Below are 19,655 nucleotides of genomic sequence, written 5' to 3'. Positions count from 1 at the left end.
ACCAAAAAGTATAGCAGCAACGACACTACTCTGTAAATAAGACGGGGGTGGTGCGTTTGTTTACTCCGTAACATTACGTGGTAACGTTATTTTGGGTGTGATGTTAAAGCATTAATCTTGTGTTGTCTTTAAGGTGATGATTCTAACATTTCTACTTGGGAACTATATTGCAAAAAATACATTACCAGTTGATTGCGGCGAATTAATTGAATCATTTATGACGCGAACCAATAGGTGCAGCTTGAGTAGGTGTGGCAGCTCGGAGGAATGGTACATCTGCTTGGCGGTTGTTGTCTAAAGGCACTAGCTTATGAGTCTCCAGTAGGGACTGACTGGCTGTCGATAAGGCAGTTGTTCTGAGCGTGTTCTCTAAACCTTGCTTGGCTTTCCAGAACAACATGGACAACTGTTATAACTCAGAGTATTGTAATCAAACAAACCCGAATGTTGGCAACAATCTTGTGATCAATAATACTTCGTTTCAGTAAACAGTCGCATGACGTATCATAATATATTAGAATTTCGAATAGAATAGAATGAGTTTGCTCGCTATTGACCGAGACCTACTAAGATGATAGGTTGAAACTTGTCACGCATGATCGACCAGGAAGTGTTCACAAGAATGTTTTCTATGGATTTTGATCTTAGCTGGCGTTTCACAAGGGGAAATCCCCTGGGGGATATACAACGATATAAAACTAGGAAAACGTAAATGGTGTTAACAGCACTTATATTATGTCGGCTGCAATGTCATTGTATTGCCTTTGTAGTAAAGCGGAGTGCGGCCATTCCACCATTTTTAATTGACGTGTATTGTAAGCTCTTTGGCTTGAAAGCAAGCCAGAACCAAAGAGACTGTTTTAATAGTTAAAAGGTTGAAGCCAAATTGTTGTTTGAATCAATTTGCATTAAGTTGCTTGCCAGGTGTTTGCAATCTAAAGTAAACCCTTCTTATACACAAGTAAAATATAGCACAAATGAAAATGTTATATTTACGTTATGCGTTAAGTAAATTGAGTTAAACTTGCAAGATTAAGTGACATTGCTTTTTGATAACTTACTGTTTGAAATAAGAAAGCAAAAATATGGGGAAAGCCAAAAAATGGGGAAAGCAAAAAAATGGGGAAAGCAAAACACGGGGAATGCAAAAAAATTCGGAGGAAAAGAAATTAGGAAAGCAAAAAATTTGGGAGGAAAAAAAATGGGGAAAGCAAAAAAATTTGGAAAGCAAAAAAATGGGGAAAGCAAAAAAAATGAGGAAAGCAAAAAAATGGGAAAGCAAAAAAATGGGAAAGCAAAAAATTGGGAAAGCAAAAAAATGGGGAAAGCAATAAAATTGTGAAGAAAAAAATTGGGAAAGCAAAAAAATTGGTAAAGCAAAAAAATTGGTAAAGCAAAAAAATTTGGAAAGCAAAAAAATTGGGGAAGCAAAATACGGGGAAAGCAAAAAAATGGGGAAAAATGTACATGCCTGAAGGGTTTGATCTGGAAATCTTGTGATAAAAGCTTATGGGTCACTTGATTTTATAAGTATGGACATTCGCTTTTTGGTATTTAACAAGTTATAATGTTTTTTTGTTTGACCCTTAGAGGTTAAAATCAAGTTTAAAAGCAATGCGTATGTTCACTGGAGGGAATCACATGGAACAACAGAACTGAGCATTATAGTCCATTTTATTGGGAAGAATGTGTATCCTTACCAGTTTCAACATGTGTTTGATTGTGGTTTGTGGGTTTTATTATGCAGGATGTTTGGAAATTAAACCCAACTTGGATAAATGTAAATTTTGTTGCTTTCATAATTTATTATCTTGCCATTTTAAATCATTATACTGCAGATTCCTGCTCTGCCACCATCTTCTTCACGCTTCTGCAACATTATTTACATTCGGTACTTAGTTCAGGTAAGTGGGTAGCACATTGGGACATTAGTTAATAATTGATCAATTCAACATGTATAATATGACACTAAACTCAGAGGTGGAAAAATGCCTTCGTTGTCTACATCAAGTGACCTAAACAGAACTATGTTTTGCAAAATGTCAGGTGATTATCCAAATGATGTTCTCATCATTCACAACACCCTCATTACTTTTCTGTTCTGTTTTGAAATCCCAGGCTGTCACATTGATCTCTTTGTGCCAGCAAACATTGAAATAGAAAACATTCCACATTGGTCAACAACAGAAAATAGTAAACAGCAAATAGCAGAAACCAGTTTGACACCAAGTGCCCCATTGGTCGATGCCCTTGAGTATTCACAGCATTCATCTCCATTTCAAGGTACATGGCATTTTCTGTAATTGCATATGTATCGTCTACATTGAATGTCAGAGTTTCTGTAAACAGCAAGCTTGGCGGCAAACATCAAAGTTACGAATAACATGTTATCATGAGCCATCTCTTCGCTGCCAAGGTAATGTTGCAGCATCCCCGTTTGGTTGTAGCACTACTATGCCTCGGATGTTTAAGTGAAACACTTATTCAAGTGTGCAGACTTTTAGTGCAGACAGATGCGTTTTTTACAAAAAAATTTGTATGTTTTTTACGCATATAACTTCGTATACGATCCGAAAGGAGCAGGCTCTCATGTGGTATGCATACCACTGGATGAGAAACACTCTGTTAGGGGTTGTTAATGGCCATTTTATGGTTATTGGAAGTGCTTAGCTAACTTTCATGTGTCGTTATTGAATTGTGTTTGACGTTTCTGTAAAGTATTTAGTTGGGAGAAAAGGACGAGGCGCAAACAAGTGAATAAAGAGATGTATTCTATCTGATGTTATTTTCAGCTTGTTAGTTACACATTAAACACTGCCTACAAACATTCCAGGATAGTTTTATGTCTTTATTTTCTGGCAGTGACATTCTGACAAGTGAAAAGTTTTTACCACCCTGTTTTTATAGCTAATGACTGCATGCTGCCTCTACTATGAACAAGTGGTGATGTTGATGCCATTGTTTTGCCTTTACTGCTAAGCGGAGTTTGGTTATTCAACCATTCGTAATTTATGTGTATTACAAACTCTCTGTCTTGTAAGCCAGAACACCAAAAAGTCTGTTTTGTTAGTTGAATCCAAATTATTGTTTAATCGGTTTGTATGAAGTTGCTGGCCTGGTATTTGTGTTAAAAAAGTAAAGCCTTATTTTACACAAGTGAAATAGATAGCACAAATCAAGATGTTGTATTTATGTTTTGCAAGTGAATGAAGGAAAGCCTGAAGATTAAGTGAAATTGATTGTTGTACCTACTGTTTGAAATGGGGAAAGCAAAGTTATACTTTGAAATTAATGGGGAAAAGTTCGTGTACATGCCTGGAGAGTTTGTGTCTGGAAATCTTGTGATAGAAGCTCATGAATCACTTGATTTTAAAAGTAAGGACATGTTTGTATTTTGTTAAAAGTTTGTTATTGAACAAATTATTATGTTTTTTTGTTTGACCCTTAGAGGTTGAAATCAAGTTTAAAGGCAATGCATATGTTCACTGGGTTGAAAGACGAGGAAGCGGTGATGACAGAAGAACTGAGCATTATCGTGCAAGAGAAAATTATTTTAAACTTGGGGAGGTTGTAGCTGAATCAAGTATGTGTTGTTATAAAGTTTATAAAACTGTATATTACACAGTATAAATATACAGTAAGAACTCTATTAAAGTGATTTATATTTCGGTTCCATCAAAATTTCTCTATTAACACGTATATTTTCTCACAAAACAGCCAGTGCTAGTCCAAAGATTTCGACTGGAAGGCATGTGTATCCTTTCCAGTTTCAACTTCCACCAAATCTCCCATCTTCAATGGAGGGTACTGCAGTTGTTTATGGTATATAGTATAAAAGTTGTAATGCATATTATTTACAATGATTTTGCAGTATCCAATGGTTGGGTGAGGTACATGATTAAAGGCAAAATTGACCGATCTGGGTTCTTTAGTGACATCAAAACCATGGTACTTTTTACTGTTTTGGATGTCATTGATTTAAACTTCAACCCACAATGTTTGGTAAGTACCATTTTGACTGCCTTTTTTACCAATTGGACAAACAATAACCACTATCTGATAATTTCAGATGCCTTCTTCTGGATGTGACTCAGGGCAGCTATGCTGTTGTTGTTGTGCAAGTGGTCCTATCGAAGGAAAGGTTAACACAAACAAATTGGGTTATGTACCTGGAGAGTTTATCATTGTCAACGGTTCGATAGAAAACCACAGGTTTGTTGCAGACTTTTTTGTGCTTCATACTAAATTTTACCCAACTATTTAGGGTGAACTTTAGTAAAAAGAGTTCTACTTTTAGAAGCAGAAGTAATGCCATGCTTACGCATAGCAAGGTGGGATCGCCCCACTGCGCAGGCCCTTTATATTTGGCGATCACAGCTCTAATATTCTGATCATAAGGTTCACAGGCTTTGCAGCCAAGGCATTCACCGGGAGCTTGATTTTTCAGATCTCGCTCCGACTTGTCGGGAAAAGTGGCTGATCCAGCTTGGCTGCAATGCCTTGGCTGCAATGCCTTGGCTGCGAAGCCTGTGAACCTACTTTTAGAAGTGTATGTTTTTGTATGGAAGGTAACTACATTCTGTGAATATATTGCAATGTTTTTTTTTTAACTTTTGTAAACACTACAGCTCAACAAATGTGTCTGGAAGCGAGCTTAACCTCATACAAATGGTCACAGTAACTGCCAACTACAGGTCTCGTTCCATCCCTGTCACAGTTGCTTCTGTCCAAGGTCCCCCTGTGAACAGCCACTCAGTTGCTGACATTAGCAATGAAAGGTTGCAGGTACAGATTTAGTCACATGTGTTTGATTGTGGTTTATGGACGTTTTGGACATTTGAATTATTATGTAGCTCTATTGTATCAACATTAAACCCAACTTAGATAAAGCGATGTGAATGTGTTTTTATAATTTATTGTCGTGTCTTTTTAAATCATTTTACTGCAGATTCCAGCTCTTCCACCATCTTCGTTGCGCTTCTGCAACATTATTAACATTCGGTACTTAGTTCAGGTGAGTAGGTAGTATTAATTAACAAAATGATTTGAAAAATAATTTGGCAAATTAACATGTATAGAGTGACACTACCTTCAGTGGTGAAAAAGTGTATTCGGTTGTGACTACAAAGTGGCCTAAACAGAACTATGCTTTGCAAAAATTCACAACCCTCTCTTTACTTTTCAGCTCCATGTTAAAATCTCAGGCTGCCACACTGATCTACGTGTGCCAGCAAACATTGAAATAGGAACCATTCCACACCAGTCAACAACATTAAATATTAAACAGCCAATAGCAGAAACCAGTTTGACAGCAAGTGCCCCATCGGCCGATGGGCCAGAGGACACACAACATCTACTTCCTGTTCAAGGTACATGGCATATTCTATGTTAGTGTATGTAGAATGTATAGTCTACATTGAAATGTCAGAGTAAACAGCAAGCAAAGACACGCGCGGCATGTTGTTAGTCGTGAATCATCTCTTCACTTTCGAAGTTATGTCGCAACTTTCCCGTTTGGTTGTAACATAACTATGCCCCGTGTGTTAACGAGATATAATAGAGTAAAATATCGGATATTACAAAACTGCCGTTGTTTACAGCCACAGCTCCACTGCCAACCTACGCACCGGCTATGGCGGTAAACATTCATACAAAGGATAATTACGTAGAAACGGCAAACACGTTCGCCCCGCAGTACAACTACTACGACTGGAGCCAGAGTGCCTTTACTTACAACAAGTAGTCCTTGTTGCGCAGTGTTACAAACCAGTCATGCATTTTCACATGGACATTGTATACACCCCATGACGCAACAGGTTTTTACAAATAACCTCCAAACCTATTTTAATTGTTTTTCTGGCGGCTGTAATTAAAGAAACCGCTTCACTCTGCATGATTTGAAAGTTCCATGACCCCTTTCTTGTTTATGGCAACTTGTTGCGCACTTCGGACTTTCACCGGTTCCTTCATGTTTTCTTCAACCTCAATTCAGCATGTTACCCATTTTTATATCGCCTTTTTTATTTGCCATTTGCAGCCAAGGGTGCTCTACGTGTACCAAAATTGTTTAAATCATTTAGCAAATCTAGAAATGCTTGGTGACTTTAACAGCGCTATAATCTATTTTTTAAACCGTGCTTCGTTTTACCGCAAGTTTCACAATTATGTTGCAAAGTTTGTCTGCACGTCCCGAGCCGGATGTTCTAATCAAAATATACCCAATTTTCCGATCTTGCAATTGCTGTTTAACCCATAAATCCTTGTGGTCTTAACTCAAACCATTGCCTTTTCGCCAATGTGTCTGTTATATTGTAAACAGTGGGAACAACTTTTCGTCAAGCGAAATGGTTACAAGACCATACTGCAAATTTCACTGACGCAGTTTGTATATCGTTTGGAGGCGACTCCTTTATTCCTACTTTCACCAACCGTTGTGACTTTTACAAAAGCTGTATGATTGAAGTGAAAAACGTTTACCTGAATCTTAAACTTTTTGATTCGAAAGTCTATGCCAAAAAAATCAATAAAATTATGTTTAATTTAGGCCGTATCTCTGTATTTCTATGGAAAAGAGTTTCTTGGTCGGGAAATGCCCTTCTCAAACTTATGCGTAATAGAGTTATTTGTGTGTAACAATGCAATGGGTCATGCATGGGTGCCGGTGTTTTGGTTGAATGAGCGCAGATATACCGAATGTTGCCAGGGCGATTTCAATGTGTTTGGTGCAGTTTTACTATGGTTTTCAGGGTTATTAGTCAGGCAGTAAATTGGTAGAGGGTGCTGTTGAACATGGGGCTGAAAAACTACCAAAATATCGAGGTGGATTTTCTGGAAAAAATGAATCGCAGAAAGTATGCTCAATTTGTGATTTTCAGTTAGTCCCGACCCTTGTCCAGAAATTCTGGTCAAAATTATATTCGAAATAACTACTTTAACTGCTCCCCCAGGGGTATTTTGCCCCCCTGCTGGACATTATTTTGGCTAAAAGAGCAAAAAAGGGCAGGTTTTTTGTGTGAAAAAAAAAGAATCACAGAAAGTACCCTCCATTCGCAAACGTAGAGTCACTAACCCTTTTCTACACAATGTATTCAGTATTAGATGTCTCATCACCGTTTATGCCCCCATTTAATTGTGAGATATACGGAATTTTTGAATCATAATTACTTGATTAATGACACACGAATCAAACGTGAAGGAATCCTGAATCAAAACGTGATAGAAACTTATTTCGAAAATCCCGGATTGCGTCCATTCCACCAAAAGCTGAAACTGCGACAAGGATTTTTAGCTTTCGATGCATAAGTAGCAAAATAAAGAAGCAAATGAGATACGAACACTTGGATTGCGATGCATGCCTTGTCAAACCAGCTCGTTTTACTATTTACTTTTTCTATTTGTTTGCTTTGTTACAAGTTGCAATTCTGAACCGATGTTTTTTGTCGCCTTTGTGTTTGTTGTTCACATATAATGCTACTGGGTTGGCAAACCACAGCGGCGGCAAAAGCCGTGTCGTTGATGACATTCTTGATAGTGGAACTGCATTATCATTTATGACCCTTTCAAAAGTGCCATAATGGCAGGATGTCAACAATTATCTAGCAAGGGGTCTTTGCAAATACCAATATTTTGTTGTTAGATGTGAACATATATCCTAACATATTTCAGCCACAATACTGACCATCGTAAAGCAACTGGCGAAGACAAGGAAATGCAAGTTGCAGTTGGAATGCAACCAACAGACGAAACGTGTTTCTTTCCAATTTCGATTGGCAACACCAATGCTTTGTACAGCACGTCAGAAAACGTGCGTATGTGCGCGTGATTTGTGCACGAACAGGGAATAAACAGACGAAAAGAGATCATGGCTAATTCCACTTTCAAGCAAGTGCAATTAAGTAGAGTAAATTCTGCTGCGCGTTACTGAGAACAGTGGTAAATATGGGTAAACCTCAGGTGGATTTCGAAATTACGGACAAAAAGCTTGTTTATGTTTCAAATGAGATTATTTCTGGCAATCTGGTGATTGAAACAAACGATTCATTCTCCTTTAAGGGTATAAGAAATTCAGCTAACTGGTTTAATTAACGATTAATATGTCTGTTATTTAGAGGTTGAGATCAAGTTTAAAGGCTATGCTGGCGTCCACTGGACTGAGTCGAAGTCAGCTGGTGAACACACGTACACGGAACACTATGTAGCAAATGAAAAGTATTTCTACCAAGTCATGGTATTGGCTGATTCACGTAAGCGATGTCCTAACCTATTGTGATTGTATTGTTACACTGATGACCACCACACAAAAATTACAAAAATTAAATTTTCGATCTCAAACTATCTATAAGAGCGAAGAAACAAGTTTGATCACCTACGGTATAGCCATGTTACATGTCATTCCAAATCTGAATGACATTCTGTTGGTTGCCAATTGCCCATGTTATTTGTATCACTCTGCGTATTGTTTCAGAGGCGTTTTATTTTATTAACGCGTATACGAAGTGGAAATAAGTAGGTACAGGCCTACAGCTTTTGGTCAAGTAACTCCAGTCGGGTTTCGACTAATACGAAATCAGAGTTTGATTTACTTTGAAATTAAATTTATATTCAGGTGAAAATCCAACAATAAGTGCTGGAAGAACTTTCTATCCTTTCAAATTTCAGCTTCCACCTAACCTACCATCATCAATAGAAGGTAAGTATTATTTTTGAGTATATAAACCACGTACATTTTAATATGTAGCATGAACAGGCAAATCAGTATTTACCATATATGGTATAGCTGCTGTTATACACTAGTGTTTTGCAGTACCGGACGGTTGGGTGAGGTACAAAATCAAAGCGAAAATAGTCCGATCAGGTTTATCGGGGGATATCAAAGCGAAGATGCTTTTCACTGTTCTTGATGTAAACGACTTGAACTACAACCCACAGTGTTTGGTACACCCTGTGTAAAGCAGCAAAATTACGTTGGAAAGTAAAGCGATTTCTTTGTTGCAGGCGTCCTCTACAGGGTCCGATACAAAGCAATTGTGTTGTTGGTGTTGTGCAAGCGGCCCAATAGAAGGAAAAGTTAACACAGACAAAAGTGCTTATGTGCCTGGGGAGATCATTACTATCAACGGCTCAATAGAAAACCACAGGTTCTTGGCACCAGTTGTACTTATATATTGGACTAAATTAATTTCTATTTCGATACGTTTCTGCATCTACCCTGTTTTCCGGCAGATTTTATTCACCAACGACACTTTTCTCTGTCATTTAAAACTTTCACCAATTTTTCCAAAGTTCGACAAATCTTCCCCGATGCAAATTGAAACTTGTTAAAAACGTCACGCAACACTCTACCCGCAAGACCAGATCTATTCCCATCAAGGTTGAATCATGCAAAGGTCCCTCTGTAAGAAGTCACTCAAGCGCAAACATATCCAATGAAAGAATTCAGGTGCTAAATTGCTGAAAATTATATTTTTTTTCACCGCATGATGGTTGCAACATGATAGTGACAACAATGTGGAAAGAATGAAACAAAAAACTTTTTTCATGTTTTCATAGATTCCACCACTTCCGGCCTCTCCTTTGCGTTTCTGCAACATCATTGAAATTCAATACTTTGTCCAGGTTGGTTATCACAAAATGTCTTGAAAAAAATGATACGAACCTCACCCCACTACAAACAATTATGCCTACGTGCCTGAAAATTGTACAGCAAATCCAAACTCAATCCCGTAACTCGACAAAAATTTTTTTCTTCAGCTGTGTGTCAAAACCCCGTCCTGCCACAATAACCTTCGTGTACCGGCATACATTGATATAGGGACGATTCCACATCAGTCAGCCAACACTGCAAACTATGGACAGGATGAACCAGGTTGTTGTTTGTGGCGCATTTGGCGTGGATGTTGACTACATTTTTAACCAATATCTGACTCGAATTTTAGATATAGGCTAACTTATATCAGAGATATGACAACTCATAATCACTTGTGTTTCATTAATAGCATCAAAACAAGGAATTTATGCTACTGGCGTAAAGGAAGGATCAAAGAAAGCCTTTAAACCTTTGTACAACTACTACGGCTGTAGCCCAAGTGTTTCCAAATAGTGTTTCGGATCAGTGCACATTTAACTGGTTAATATCTCACGTTGTAATTCAAACACATTCAAAAAGTTTCAAAAAACTTGTAGTAAACAAACTCTTTATTGTCAGAAGGCTTGTTGCATCTTTCACAATTTTGCCAAATTTTTATAAACCATCTTTTTTCAGTAGATTTCCGATACAGGGCACTGTTGATATTTTCCTTTACACGTGTTTCTAATTATCGTTTTGGCGCATTATATTCACTGCAGGCAATGAAAATTGTGTTTGTTTTTGCAATATCGACTGATGCCACTACTCGTTTATATAGCTTCCTGTTTCGTCTGTTTAGCGCGGTCTGAGCTGTGTGTGGAGGTGGTGTGCTATGTGTAGACGTGTTTATGTCATATAATTTGTAGCATAAACTGTTGCCCAAGCAAATTTACTCTGTACATAAGTTATTTTGTGACTATCAATTATGCCTGACAAGGCTCACTTTATACAGCGATCAGTTCATATTTAGGGATTCGAATTCAGCATAAAATCAACAGATTTTCGGTGTTAGAATGTAGCTCGGCAAAGGTTTCTGAGAATGACAAAGGTTTCAGCTATACATGAAAAACATAAGAGTAAAACTGGAAGCATTATTTATTTTTCGACATTTAGACAGGTCATACTTGAAACCACAGCTATTTTTGGCTTGGATAGGTACGACGGAATAAATGTGGTGCCACAGGCAAGTACCTGCAAATTTATACAGCAATACATCAACACAAGTGCTCGCAACCATTAGATTGTGACAAGTGACGTAAAAAACCTTTCCGGCCGTGCTGATTTGAGAGCTTCTTACAGATGGCCACTGTTTGGCCCTGTGAAGCCTCATCAGTGCAGTTTGGTGTGACTATGGACCTATTACCAAGCTGCACTAATGCTACGCTAATGAGACACCAAAGCTACTAGGATGAGACCTTTTATGCAGAAACAAAGGCCATCTGTATGCAGCCTAAAAATTTATTATTGGTTGCATGCTTTTTTGCATGGTCCCACCTAACTTGTAATTTATGCTATACTTACGACATTTCAAGCTTGGTGCAAACGTTGCAAATGTTTATGAGAGGGCATAAATAGTTGGTGGTGTTTCATCACTTTGTGCTACCTTCAGCAGGTAGATCCAAACCTAGATCTGGTGGTCAAACTTTCACCACTTGCGTTTAGTCCGTGTGTTATGTTGCGTGGCCGAACACGTGATCTTCGGTGGAGCGTGGCGGTGTGGGACGTGAGAAGCGAGAAGCACCTGTTTGTTGAAATTCAGTGAAGTGTAACGTACCACTGGTAAATTACCACCCTCATTCTGGCAGAATTCTGGCAGAATAATTTTGCAAATTTGCCACATTCTACAAGGTACAACAGGCATTTACTCAAAAATTGTTTTTTTTTGGATTAGAATCAAATTACAGAGATGAGCAAGCAGATCAAACCTCAAAAAACATTTAAACAACATTTTCCGCAGCTGTATCAATCAAAAAAATCGCGAATTAAAAAAATCGCCTGGTTTTGCGAATCAGCATAATGGCGGCATGCGAAAAACCAGTCTAAGACAAAGAATTCTGCTCGACGTTCTTGCAATAGGTGCCAATATTGACCAATATCAAGGGAACGGAAATTTAATGCTCTACAACATGCAATTAACAAATTTGAAATTAAGGTGCCGGATGACCTTCAAATCGCCCATCGAAGACGACCCGCTTTGAGCGAATCAGCAGCGTGATGGCGTAATGTCGGCATGCGAAAAACTTCCCTATTAAAACAATTCTGCTCGGCGTTCTGGCAATAGGTGCCAATATTGACTAATATCACGAGAACGGAAATTTAATGCTCTACCACATGCAATTAACAAATTTGAAATTAAGGTGCCGGATGACCTTCAAATCGCCCATCGAAGACGACCCGCTTTGAGCGAATCAGCAGCATAATGGCGTAATGTCGGCATGCGAAAAACTTCCCTATTAAAACAATTCTGCTCGGCGTTCTTGCAATAGGTGCCAATATTGACTAATATCACGAGAACGGAAATTTAATGCTCTACCACATGCAATTAACAAATTTGAAATTAAGGTGCCGGATGACCTTCAAATCGCCCATCGAAAAAGACCCGCTTTGAGCGAATCAGCAGCATAATGGCGTAATGTCGGCATGCAAAAAACTTCCCTATTAAAACAATTCTGCTCGGCGTTCTAGCAATAGGTGCCAATATTGACCAATATCAAGAGAACGGAAATTTAATTCTCTACAACATGCAATTAACAAATTTGAAATTAAGGTGCCGGATGACCTTCAAATCGCCCATCGAAGACGACCCGCTTTGAGCGAATCAGCAGCGTAATGGCGTAATGTCGGCATGCGAAAAACTTCCCTATTAAAACAATTCTGCTCGGCGTTCTGGCAATAGGTGCCAATATTGACCAATATCAAGAGAACGGAAATTTAATTCTCTACAACATGCAATTAACAAATTTGAAATTAAGGTGCCGGATGACCTTCAAATCGCCCATCGAAAAAGACCCGCTTTTTGCGAATCAGCAGCATAATGGCGTAATGTCGGCATGCGAAAAACTTCCCTATTAAAACAATTCTGCTCGGCGTTCTTGCAATAGGTGCCAATATTGACCAATATCACGAGAACGGAAATTTAATTCTCTACCACATGCAATTAACAAATTTGAAATTAAGGTGCCGGATGACCTTCAAATCGCCCATCGAAGACGACCCGCTTTTTGCGAATTAGCAGCATAATGGCGTAATGTCGGCATGCGAAAAACTTCCCTATTAAAACAATTCTGCTCGGCGTTCTTGCAATAGGTGCCAATATTGACCAATATCACGAGAACGGAAATTTAATGCTCTACCACATGCAATTAACAAATTTGAAATTAAGGTGCCGGATGACCTTCAAATCGCCCATCGAAAAAGACCCGCTTTTTGCGAATCAGCAGCATAATGGCGTAATGTCGGCATGCGAAAAACTTCCCTATTAAAACAATTCTGCTCGGCGTTCTGGCAATAGGTGCCAATATTGACCAATATCAAGAGAACGGAAATTTAATTCTCTACAACATGCAATTAACAAATTTGAAATTAAGATGCCGGATGACCTTCAAATCGCCCATCGAAAAAGACCCGCTTTTTGCGAATCAGCAGCATAATGGCGTAATGTCGGCATGCGAAAAACTTCCCTATTAAAACAATTCTGCTCGGCGTTCTTGCAATAGGTGCCAATATTGACTAATATCACGAGAACGGAAATTTAATGCTCTACCACATGCAATTAACAAATTTGAAATTAAGGTGCCGGATGACCTTCAAATCGCCCATCGAAAAAGACCCGCTTTGAGCGAATCAGCAGCATAATGGCGTAATGTCGGCATGCAAAAAACTTCCCTATTAAAACAATTCTGCTCGGCGTTCTAGCAATAGGTGCCAATATTGACCAATATCAAGAGAACGGAAATTTAATTCTCTACAACATGCAATTAACAAATTTGAAATTAAGGTGCCGGATGACCTTCAAATCGCCCATCGAAGACGACCCGCTTTGAGCGAATCAGCAGCGTAATGGCGTAATGTCGGCATGCGAAAAACTTCCCTATTAAAACAATTCTGCTCGGCGTTCTGGCAATAGGTGCCAATATTGACCAATATCAAGAGAACGGAAATTTAATTCTCTACAACATGCAATTAACAAATTTGAAATTAAGGTGCCGGATGACCTTCAAATCGCCCATCGAAAAAGACCCGCTTTTTGCGAATCAGCAGCATAATGGCGTAATGTCGGCATGCGAAAAACTTCCCTATTAAAACAATTCTGCTCGGCGTTCTTGCAATAGGTGCCAATATTGACCAATATCACGAGAACGGAAATTTAATTCTCTACCACATGCAATTAACAAATTTGAAATTAAGGTGCCGGATGACCTTCAAATCGCCCATCGAAGACGACCCGCTTTTTGCGAATTAGCAGCATAATGGCGTAATGTCGGCATGCGAAAAACTTCCCTATTAAAACAATTCTGCTCGGCGTTCTTGCAATAGGTGCCAATATTGACCAATATCACGAGAACGGAAATTTAATGCTCTACCACATGCAATTAACAAATTTGAAATTAAGGTGCCGGATGACCTTCAAATCGCCCATCGAAAAAGACCCGCTTTTTGCGAATCAGCAGCATAATGGCGTAATGTCGGCATGCGAAAAACTTCCCTATTAAAACAATTCTGCTCGGCGTTCTGGCAATAGGTGCCAATATTGACCAATATCAAGAGAACGGAAATTTAATTCTCTACAACATGCAATTAACAAATTTGAAATTAAGATGCCGGATGACCTTCAAATCGCCCATCGAAAAAGACCCGCTTTTTGCGAATCAGCAGCATAATGGCGTAATGTCGGCATGCGAAAAACTTCCCTATTAAAACAATTCTGCTCGGCGTTCTTGCAATAGGTGCCAATATTGACTAATATCACGAGAACGGAAATTTAATGCTCTACCACATGCAATTAACAAATTTGAAATTAAGGTGCCGGATGACCTTCAAATCGCCCATCGAAGACGACCCGCTTTTTGCGAATCAGCAGCATAATGGCGTAATGTCGGCATGCGAAAAACTTCCCTATTAAAACAATTCTGCTCGGCGTTCTTGCAATAGGTGCCAATATTGACCAATATCACGAGAACGGAAATTTAATGCTCTACCACATGCAATTAACAAATTTGAAATTAAGGTGCCGGATGACCTTCAAATCGCCCATCGAAAAAGACCTGCTTTTTGCGAATCAGCAGCATAATGGCGTAATGTCGGCATGCGAAAAACTTCCCTATTAAAACAATTCTGCTCGGCGTTCTGGCAATAGGTGCCAATATTGACCAATATCAAGAGAACGGAAATTTAATTCTCTACAACATGCAATTAACAAATTTGAAATTAAGATGCCGGATGACCTTCAAATCGCCCATCGAAAAAGACCCGCTTTTTGCGAATCAGCAGCATAATGGCGTAATGTCGGCATGCGTAAAACTTCCCTATTAAAACAATTCTGCTCGGCGTTCTTGCAATAGGTGCCAATATTGACTAATATCACGAGAACGGAAACTTAATGCTCTACCACATGCAATTAACAAATTTGAAATTAAGGTGCCGGATGACCTTCAAATCGCCCATCGAAGACGACCCGCTTTTTGCGAATCAGCAGCATAATGGCGTAATGTCGGCATGCGAAAAACTTCCCTATTAAAACAATTCTGCTCGGCGTTCTTGCAATAGGTGCCAATATTGACCAATATCACGAGAACGGAAATTTAATGCTCTACCACATGCAATTAACAAATTTGAAATTAAGGTGCCGGATGACCTTCAAATCGCCCATCGAAAAAGACCCGCTTTTTGCGAATCAGCAGCATAATGGCGTAATGTCGGCATGCGAAAAACTTCCCTATTAAAACAATTCTGCTCGGCGTTCTTGCAATAGGTGCCAATATTGACCAATATCACGAGAACGGAAATTTAATGCTCTACCACATGCAATTAACAAATTTGAAATTAAGGTGCCGGATGACCTTCAAATCGCCCATCGAAGACGACCCGCTTTGAGCGAATCAGCAGCATAATGGCGTAATGTCGGCATGCAAAAAACTTCCCTATTAAAACAATTCTGCTCGGCGTTCTAGCAATAGGTGCCAATATTGACCAATATCAAGGGAACGGAAATTTAATTCTCTACAACATGCAATTAACAAATTTGAAATTAAGGTGCCGGATGACCTTCAAATCGCCCATCGAAAAAGACCCGCTTTGAGCGAATCAGCAGCATAATGGCGTAATGTCGGCATGCGAAAAACTTCCCTATTAAAACAATTCTGCTCGGCGTTCTAGCAATAGGTGCCAATATTGACCAATATCAAGAGAACGGAAATTTAATTCTCTACAACATGCAATTAACAAATTTGAAATTAAGGTGCCGGATGACCTTCAAATCGCCCATCGAAGACGACCCGCTTTGAGCGAATCAGCAGCGTAATGGCGTAATGTCGGCATGCGAAAAACTTCCCTATTAAAACAATTCTGCTCGGCGTTCTGGCAATTTCTTGTAGTAGGTGGCAATATTGACCAATATCAAGAGAACGGAAACTTAATCAGGTTGAATATCTATTCACAATGTAAAGGAGTTGTCACCCTGTTTCCTAATAGTGGGAAAGGTTTTCTATATTCCCAAATTATCGCCCGATACCTTTGCTAAACATGGACTACAAGATCTCCTTAAAAGTCGTCAACGCAAGATACGTGGTTTTCTATCGAAGGAGCGACACGGCTTCCAACCGCACCGATATATAGGGTCAAATATCCGGTTGCTGTTCGACATTATTGACATTAGGGACCATTACCATGTTTCCACATAGGCCTACATGCAAATTTTCGACACCATATTTCTTGGAATCGTTTGACATAGAACGTGGCCTCAGACAAGATGACCCACTCTCCTTAACTTTGTTCGTGGTCTGCATGAATAAAAATCATCCCTGTTTGCATTGTTTTTACAAAAGGTTCGGATACTGATTTCTCAAAAATCTTAAAAAAATAATTGAATTAAACTTTCTCCCTTCCCTGAAAAAGCCAACATAGTTATGAACCTTTGGGCGACCAGAGGAATAACCCTTATCGGGAAGATAACTATAGCCATAATAGGAAAGAAATAAAAGCGTTACCATATCTTAAATTTTGCATGGGCGGGGGTATGATAGATAATGAGAATCATATGTTGCCTCTTAATTTAAAACGCTGTTATCCAAACCTTTTAACCAAACAAATCCAATCTCCAAACACGATTTCTGCACCAAAACAGATTTGAGGTGCTCTTAAATTCGTCGGTTGTTCCATAGCAAAATATTGAAGACTCTTATTTCTTTGAAAACCTTACATTGTGTCAAAAGTATGGCGATGTCAATTCTCAGCCAAAAATCCAACCACATGCGCAACAGCTTGGACAAAATTATAAAAAAGCGCAGTAAACCATTTTTTAGAAAATTTTCACGAAGAGTGAGTATTTGCTCTTGTTGACCTGTTGGTATATTCGTTACAGAGTTTGGTTTTGAGCCAAATCAAACATTTTTCGTCAAGTTTCTGCAGCTTGTAGCAAGTCTACATGAGGAGTGGGACACAGTTCCTTCGCAAACAAAAAAAGCCAACATACGTGTCTAAAATATCTTACAACACTTTGGGTACACAAAGACCTTCTATACTTGGTTACAGCAGAATGGTAATACAAATCCAGCCAAAGCACAAGGTTTATGGGACTACTTATTAGCGGATAGGTTACCCTGGAGGCTAATCTCCAAAAAAAGCTGCAGTGGAGAGGAAACTAATAAGCTCCCAATTTAAACCGAACCCCATGGCTATCATGACCAACAAACAATTAAAGGAATTTAAGCTAGCAAAACTGTATCGTGCGTCTTTTGCCTATGAAACGGTTTTAATTCTTACTATAGTCATATTGTGATATTGTAAAACAGTACTGAAATTTCATACTATTTTGTAATGTTTTTTTGACTGTGCACTTTGTTGTTGTTGGCATGTAATGTACAGATGCAACACGCTAATAGGCGACCAACAATTATTCGTATTTTAATCGACAAGAACTATTGAATTGAACATCGGTGGTCAAAATAAAACAACTGAATATCTTATGAAACCATGTTTAAGCTGTTTGTCGTGTACCCAAGTAATTTGTATTTTTGCGCCATTGTGTTTGTTTTTTGCCCCTATGCTCCCTTTTTCTTTAATTATTCACCGCTACAGTTTTTTCCCTCTTTCTTCAATGATAAAAAAGAATAGACCAAAGGTCCCACATGTAATCACACCGAAACATGCATGTCTTATCACAATCTTTGATTCGCGACGATACATGACTCCACAAACTGACCCGTACAAGATGCAATACCAACAACGGTTATCGCTTGACCTTTCCTTTTGGCTGTTGAAGGCTGTTGCAGAGAACACCGTGTATATTAATATGAAATATGTAATATTGGCATTGTTTATATTTGTGACCTGTTTTCCACGTACAAAAGGACAAGCCAAACGTTGTGCAACAATAATTACAAACGACCGCCCTGACTCTAAGTTAATAACCTCGTCTCCAAACTGTGGCATTTCTGACAAAAATCATATAAGCGTTATTCGTCAGTGAATTACAAAGGTTTTAATTACCTGTTAGTAGAGAATTAAATTTCCGTTCCCTTGATATTGGTCAATATTGGCACCTATTGCCAGAACGCCGAGCAGAATTGTTTTAATAGGGAAGTTTTTCGCATGCCGACATTACGCCATTATGCTGCTGATTCGCTCAAAGCGGGTCGTCTTCGATGGGCGATTTGAAGGTCATCCGGCACCTTAATTTCAAATTTGTTAATTGCATGTTGTAGAGAATTAAATTTCCGTTCCCTTGATATTGGTCAATATTGGCACCTATTGCTAGAACGCCGAGCAGAATTGTTTTAATAGGGAAGTTTTTCGCATGCCGACATTACGCCATTACGCTGCTGATTCGCTCAAAGCGGGTCGTCTTCGATGGGCGATTTGAAGGTCATCCGGCACCTTAATTTCAAATTTGTTAATTGCATGTTGTAGAGAATTAAATTTCCGTTGTCTTGATATTGGTCAATATTGGCACCTATTGCTAGAACGCCGAGCAGAATTGTTTTAATAGGGAAGTTTTTCGCTTGTCGACATTACGCCATTATGCTGCTGATTCGCTCAAAGCGGGTCGTCTTCGATCGGCGATTTGAAGGTCATCCGGCACCTTAATTTCAAATTTGTTAATTGCATGTTGTAGAGAATTAAATTTCCGTTCCCTTGATATTGGTCAATATTGGCACCTATTGCTAGAACGCCGAGCAGAATTGTTTTAATAGGGAAGTTTTTCGCATGCCGACATTACGCCATTACGCTGCTGATTCGCTCAAAGCGGGTCGTCTTCGATGGGCGATTTGAAGGTCATCCGGCACCTTAATTTCAAATTTGTTAATTGCATGTTGTAGAGAATTAAATTTCCGTTCTCTTGATATTGGTCAATATTGGCACCTATTGCCAGAACGCCGAGCAGAATTGTTTTAATAGGGAAGTTTTTCGCATGCCGACATTACGCCATTACGCTGCTGATTCGCTCAAAGCGGGTCGTCTTCGATGGGCGATTTGAAGGTCATCCGGCACCTTAATTTCAAATTTGTTAATTGCATGTTGTAGAGCATTAAATTTCCGTTCCCTTGATATTGGTCAATATTGGCACCTATTGCAAGAACGTCGAGCAGAATTCTTTGTCTTAGACTGGTTTTTCGCATGCCGCCATTATGCTGATTCGCAAAACCAGGCGATTTTTTTAATTCGCGATTTTTTTGATTGATACAGCTGCGGAAAATGTTGTTTAAATGTTTTTTGAGGTTTGATCTGCTTGCTCATCTCTGTAATTTGATTCTAATCCAAAAAAAAACAATTTTTGAGTAAATGCCTGTTGTACCTTGTAGAATGTGGCAAA

At 38.9% G+C, this 19,655-nt stretch overlaps 2 protein-coding genes across 8 annotated transcripts; both read left to right on the top strand.

The window, feature by feature from the left end:
• Positions 1-713: 713 nt before the first annotated feature.
• LOC145888762 (arrestin domain-containing protein 3-like) lies at positions 714-6,489 on the top strand. Of its 7 annotated transcripts, XM_082979602.1 has the most exons (13): positions 714-1,530; positions 1,591-1,780; positions 1,839-1,904; positions 1,979-2,046; positions 2,119-3,375; positions 3,449-3,583; positions 3,718-3,822; positions 3,872-4,002; positions 4,070-4,212; positions 4,629-4,785; positions 4,949-5,014; positions 5,186-5,369; positions 5,601-6,489. In XM_082979602.1, exons 5-13 carry the CDS (start codon positions 3,261-3,263, stop codon positions 5,741-5,743), a joined length of 1,179 nt encoding a protein of 392 aa, XP_082835728.1. In that variant the 5' UTR covers positions 714-1,530; positions 1,591-1,780; positions 1,839-1,904; positions 1,979-2,046; positions 2,119-3,260; the 3' UTR covers positions 5,744-6,489. The 7 variants fall into 7 exon arrangements, with proteins under 7 accessions (XP_082835728.1, XP_082835729.1, XP_082835725.1 ...); XM_082979603.1 differs by having other exon boundaries at positions 1,591-2,283; positions 2,350-2,416; positions 2,908-3,375; XM_082979599.1 differs by having other exon boundaries at positions 1,839-3,375.
• A 1,417-nt stretch (positions 6,490-7,906) lies between these two features.
• Positions 7,907-10,336, top strand: LOC145889586 (arrestin domain-containing protein 3-like). Its single transcript, XM_082980565.1, has 9 exons — positions 7,907-8,053; positions 8,109-8,243; positions 8,606-8,689; positions 8,804-8,934; positions 8,995-9,137; positions 9,283-9,439; positions 9,550-9,615; positions 9,751-9,865; positions 9,996-10,336. Exons 1-9 carry the CDS (start codon positions 7,939-7,941, stop codon positions 10,097-10,099), a joined length of 1,050 nt encoding a protein of 349 aa, XP_082836691.1. The 5' UTR covers positions 7,907-7,938; the 3' UTR covers positions 10,100-10,336.
• The last annotated feature ends 9,319 nt before the right edge of the window (positions 10,337-19,655 follow it).

This window comes from Ascidia mentula, chromosome 2 (genome assembly GCF_947561715.1).
Source record: "Ascidia mentula chromosome 2, kaAscMent1.1, whole genome shotgun sequence".
Taxonomy (NCBI): Eukaryota; Metazoa; Chordata; class Ascidiacea; order Phlebobranchia; family Ascidiidae; genus Ascidia; species Ascidia mentula.
This window is presented reverse-complemented; position numbering and strand designations above follow the sequence as displayed.